At 35.7% G+C, this 6,000-nt stretch overlaps 1 protein-coding gene across 4 annotated transcripts in view; it reads right to left on the minus strand.

Annotated features, from left to right (window-relative positions):
- The window catches only part of Prkd1 (protein kinase D1), a 350,980-nt gene that overhangs the window by 73,803 nt on the left and 271,177 nt on the right, over positions 1-6,000 (minus strand). For 3 of the 4 annotated variants that reach the window (XM_051145700.1, XM_051145725.1, XM_051145708.1), the window contains 2 exons: positions 4,610-4,682; positions 3,092-3,198 (listed from right to left, as the gene is read on the minus strand). In XM_051145700.1, the coding sequence (XP_051001657.1) occupies positions 3,092-3,198; positions 4,610-4,682 (180 nt within the window). The remainder of the gene's footprint in view (positions 1-3,091; positions 3,199-4,609; positions 4,683-6,000) is intronic. The other variant, XM_051145716.1, reaches the window with a different exon arrangement.

A 6,000-nucleotide genomic window follows, 5' to 3' on the forward strand; every position in this document is an offset into this window, starting at 1 on the left:
CTGGAAGACCTCCCTTTCTTTCCTTAAAGAAAAGAAGTGCTTCTTAGCAGTATGTGAATAACAATAGTTCCATTAGTTGAAGGAAAGGGTTCTGGGAGAAGAAAGCAGATCATCTCAGGATTCACTGTTTGTTTTCAGGTTGTTCTGGGGTAAGAATAGCAAAATGAAGCAGAGGTGCCCTGAGGACAGAAACTGGAGGCTGATGTACCTAAGAAGCATCAGTCCTCAGGAGCAGTATCACAGAGCACTTGTGAAGGTTGATAGATGGCTCTTGCATAACAGGTGACCTTGCTCTGGGAATGAGTTTCATATCTGTCTAAGACATTTAGCTTGTTGAAGGGATAAGGTCAGGAAGACAGCTGAGGAACTGACAGGAAGGAGAAATGGAATCTGGTAAGGATAGAGTGCAATAAGCAGGGAGATTTGAAAAGGACCAACTGATCAGTTCTGGGGAGGACTAAATTAATTGCGTCTGTTAAAGACTAAAAATCAGAAACTGATGGGTCGAGAAGAAATCACAGGAATAAACAAAAGAGTCACATACTTACCATAGCAAAGTTTGGATATATTCAGTTTATGAACCAAAGAGCTTAAGACTTTTTCCTTTTATATTTCATATACTCAACTATATGCTATATTTTCTGTTTTACAAATCCAAATGATTTTTCATAAATATTATTCAATTTACTGGTAAATAAAAGATATACTTCAAGAAAAGAAAAAACAATAGTATAATGAACAGAAGTATATTTATACATATTAGCCAGAGCTTTGTATGAGCTCTGATATTGTTATGTTAGCAAATAAATTTCATCTTGAATCAACAAACTTTGGAAGAGAAGTATATGTTATTAAGTATATCATACCATCCATACTTATATTAGATTTTGAATTAAAACAATACATGATATAGATAGATAGATACATTAGTTTTCTATAATATCCCTGATAATAATAAACAACCATTCTTTAATTCTTATTGTTTTTTATGAAAAGAAGTAAAAGTAATATGAATGTGTCCCTTGGAAATTTTATGCAGTAACTTTAAAATCTACATTCATTAACATTTCCCTAATATATCATAATAATAAAGCATTTACATGTAGAAAACAGAGCTAGATAATCTACTTCCCTTATCTTCTGTTATCCACTTAACTCCTGTTACTCACAAATAGCTACTGAGATTATAATTCTAATTACTGAATAAGATCATGGAAACCCTTCAGCTACACAGAAAAATATATATTGAAAATAAAAGTGAATTCTGATTTTCCTCACACTATATTAGCACTAGTTTGAGGCATTCTGTAATTAACATGCTACCTGACAGAGCCAGAAACCAAACTAAACAAAGAAGACTTGGCAAAAGTACCCAAGGGACATTGTCCTCCACTCGGCACTACAATCCAGTCTCCTGTAGATCCCTTATCAGACTCTACACACATAAGCCTGGGCACCTGCTCCCAAAAGTGGAAAGGTACCCACTCCACATCTGGGAGTTCTTCCCAGAAGACCACGTGGGAGTGGGGACTGAAGAAGGAGGGCCACACTTGCAAAGATGTTATTTGCTAAGTTTATAGATATTAATTATCGCAAAAGTCACAAAGTTAACAGTGTGAGTGTGTGTTTGTGTGTGTGTGAGTGAGTGTGAGTGTGTGTGTGTATGTATCTGGCTCTGTGTGCAAGTGTATGTGCAGGTATGCAAGCCAATTTATATGTCCATGTATGTCCATGTCCATGGAAGCTATGTTTTTGACATAGTATCTCACAGGATGAAGCTAAGGAACTGTTAAGACTGACTGGCTAGGATGACAGAAGCATGTTTCCTTTATGTACAGGTTTTTTATTGTGGGTGTTTGGAACTGAACTCTGGTCCTCATGGTTTTGTGGCAAGCACTTTAGCCACTTAGCTATTTCCCTCGCCTCAACATATACTCTTTTTTTCTGGTCACAGAATAGCAAATGCTAAGGCATTAATATAAGAACTGGCACGGTAACCTTAATTATGGGTACAAAGACAGAGAACTTTGTGGATAGATCTCTGGGTCACATTGTTGCCCAAAGGCACAAAACAGCAATTTTAGGAATTCTGAGGCACAGGATAATGTGCTGTTTTTCTCTACAAATAGGTGTTAGTTTTTTGGCTGTCATTATCTCCTTTAATTTCTTTCTCCTTCCATCTTCATCACATTCTCTTCACACCTTTCTCTTACTTGGTCTCATCATGTAAGCAAGTTGGTTTCAAACCAGTAATCCTACTGCATCAGCTCAACCTATACACTGCAACAATAGGCTTACACTTTAGGACCTGGATAAAACCAAATCAGTTATAGTTACATGCAGACCTCAATAAATGGGAATTAAGCAAAACAGTAAATGTAGAATAGTAAACTGCTTTATTATCAATATAAATTGAAAACTTACATAAAATTTTGAATCTAATATTAATATTAACTTGGATAAGTAAGATTTTTGGCATTTATGTAAAAACATGTGCTTATCAAACATATACATTGAGTAGATTTATAGCTATGTTGACCAGTTAGCCAACAGCCATTAAATTTTCCTTTCATTTCAAAAAAAAATTGTAACAATTATACACATTAGACACACAATAACTTTTATAAAATATTCTGGTGAAAAATTTAATATCAAATAAAAACTCACCTGGAGAAACAAAAAGGGCATCAGGAAAACCAAGATAAGCTCTTTCTCAGACACATGTTACTTACACACCCTATAAGCTGACAGCTGCAAATCCAATTCATGTGCTTGTCACAGCATAAAGAAGAAGTGTTTATGAAGGTAAGATAATTTTTAATCTAAGAAAAATGCTTTCAGTATGTGCATCAAGAAAATATGCCTGTTTAATGAATAGTAATGGTATCGTCAAACTGCAGTATATTAGGCACATGAAAAAGAACTACTTTCCCACACTGGGGAGGACATCATTCAGGCAAGTCTGACTCTGTTTGCCTTTCCAGTTAAAAATGTCCTTAGTTATCTGGGCTGTAATCTTTGGATAACTTTTGTTTGTTTTTCAGAAGTCAAGGAGTAGGGATTTACAACTATTAAATGAGCTTCAGTTTACCTGTAAAATTGCAACCTCATTACGAAGCTGACTTTCTTGTTTTGTTGGAAATCTTAATTTGTCAATAATTTTAATAGCTACATCTCTTCCTGTTTTACGATGTTTACCTTTAAAATAAAAATGAGAAACAAAATATAATTAATTATCAAATTAAGAGATATAGTTGGTGAAAAGTATTGGCCATAGAAACTATGCTGTAAATCTGTTACTTTGATACCTTTTACTCCCAGTGTCCCTTGTTCTTGCATCCTGCTCTCAAGAGTCTCAATGGTCCCTTCCAGATGGCCTTCCTTCATCACTGCGTTTCCCTGTCTTTGTGATCTCACTTTCTTGAACATCAGTTCTCATGTCTTGACTCATACAGACTCTAATTCATCTCAGCAGTTTACAGCAGCAGCAGCAGCACCTCCCTCTACATCCAGAGCTCCTGGTAGCTCCACTCACCTGTCGCGGTGGACCACTCACCTCTGAGATCCTGCGCTCACTGTCTCCATCTCCTGAGTGTCTGCTCTTACCGTTCGTGTTCTTCTTTAAATAGCTGCACCCTACTACAGACAGTCTTTCAGGTCCTTCCGTGTGCAGTGCTCCAAACTGCCTTGAGTTTGCTGGTCTCTCATCTTACTTATCACCCCTCTCGCACCAGAACACCAAGTGCTATGACACATATTTACTAGACTCTGTCTACCACTATTTTTATTATGCAAGTATTATGTTGTAGAAAAATAAACTAAACTTGGTCTCTCTTATTACAGTGCTGTATATTATGACAGTGGCTACCTACTCATGTTCTCAGTGGGTAATGCTTATTATGTTTTTATAAAACATTGCAATATTTTTATAAAATTCTAAATCCCTTTGAAGAACAGAACGACTTAAAATTTCATTTTGTAAGCTCTATATTTCGGGTTCTCATAATATTATGATAAAAGTACATAGTAAGTAAAAATGCAAATTCACAGAAATAACTTGTTACTTATCAACATAAAAAAAGTTAAGACATCATTTCTATAGCAGGTAAAAGTTTAAAATTAAACATCACTTAAAAGTTCGAACTATTTGACAGAACTGTCTAGGAAGTAAGTAAAAAAAAAAACTAAGCATGACCTTGAAAAGCAAAAACATTCAGTTTCTATGAATCGGATACACTGTGGAAAACGTTAGAGTTCAAGGATTCTGGCTTCAGCAACAAACAGCACCTCTAAGGGTCTGGTCCAAGATGCTGAGAAAAAAAAATGGAAGGGCTTTGTTTGAAAACTACAGCTTCCATTTCCCACAATAGCTTATTTAAATAAATGAATTAAAGTGCTTCAGCACTGTGAGGAGGGTTTGCGAATACGTAACAACAAAACAAGCATTTCAAGAATAGGAAACTTTAAAATTACCAAGTTTTCAAAGAACGGCCATCACAGGAGCCACAGATGCACATCATTTTGCTTATAATTTTCTTCGTAATGTAATACTTTATACGCAGGTGCATGTATTTCTAAGTTCCTAAAATCACTAACTGAACATACTCACCTCCATAAACGATTCCAAACTGTCCAGAACCTAGAACCTCATCAGGAAAAATCTGGTAGACGGTGCTGATGTCCTACAGGCACAGGTACAGAGGAAAACAAAGACAGGGAACAAGCCTTAGTCCTAGTACGTTTTATCATTACTATCACAGTATTGAATATAAATATAATTAAATATCCCAAACAACATTAAATACTAGCAAATGTTTGATAAAATTTCAATGGCTATAATATTCAAATTATATGAATATGATATTTTGAAAACTTCTGCTCTTAAGTGCTTGGAGTATGACACATTTTAACAAAGAGAAGGGGGACCTAAAACCAATCAACGTCATTTACTATAAATATCTAAATGTGGATTTTCCTTTCTGTACTAGAAATTCAGAAATTCTGTAAACTTATCGCATGTCCATCCTGTGGTCCATATCTGTGATCACCTGGGAACCACGCCGAAAGCTTTAGAGTGACCTGTATGTTTTCAAGGTTTTGGTTTTGTTTTTTGGTAAGCAAGGGCAGCAGCCACCTGCAGACTTGAGGCCTGGATCTCAGGGCAAACGGCACAAGTATCCATTTAACCCTCACTATGACATTGTCTCCAGTAATCCTTCTCAGTCTTTGTTCAGTTTAAACCAGTGCACCAAGTATTCCAGGCATGAGAGTAGCACTGAACAGACATTCATAGAGGTTCTTTTTTGATAAACAGTCTCAGGTAACTGTAAGCAGGATGGGAAATTGCTATATTTGGGTCTCAAATACAGTGAGCAAACAGTTAATACTGTTGGTCACAGGAATGAGGTAGGAAAAGCCTTATTCCATTTTGGGTATTGAGTATAGAGATTAAATCAAGCAAACACAACAGCGTGTAAAACATCTTAAAACATATCTGTAACTTCCAAAATCTGAAACGTTTGTGTTAAGTGGCACTCGTGACAGGGGTTCCTGATTTCAGAAAGTTTTTTTTTGAGGTCTATAGGGCCTGTATATGTGACTAAGAATGTTTGCAGCCCTTGTCATTTGTCAGCACTCCTTGTTAGCAAAGAAGGAGGTGATGACATGTTTAAGAATGTCAACAAATAAAATTTTTATTTTATTCTTGTATCTATTTACTGTGAAAAAAAATCAACCATTAAAATTCAAGTATCAAGTGTGGATCAGTGACACTCTAGCTGTCACTAGCAAGCCTGCAACCTCCTTGCCATGTTCTTGGTAAACAGTTTGTCCTATTTTGGTCTAAAGAAAAAAAGATAAATATGAAAAGTTTTTGAAACACGCTACAATGGTCTCTTAGGAAAAACTGCCTTTGATGGTATATTATGGAATTTAGAAAAATCAGCAAACAGTGTACTGCTTTTAAAATATCATGGAAGAAAATATATAGCAAATTAGATA

Source organism: Acomys russatus, chromosome 1, assembly GCF_903995435.1.
Source record: "Acomys russatus chromosome 1, mAcoRus1.1, whole genome shotgun sequence".
Lineage (NCBI taxonomy): Eukaryota > Metazoa > Chordata > Mammalia > Rodentia > Muridae > Acomys > Acomys russatus.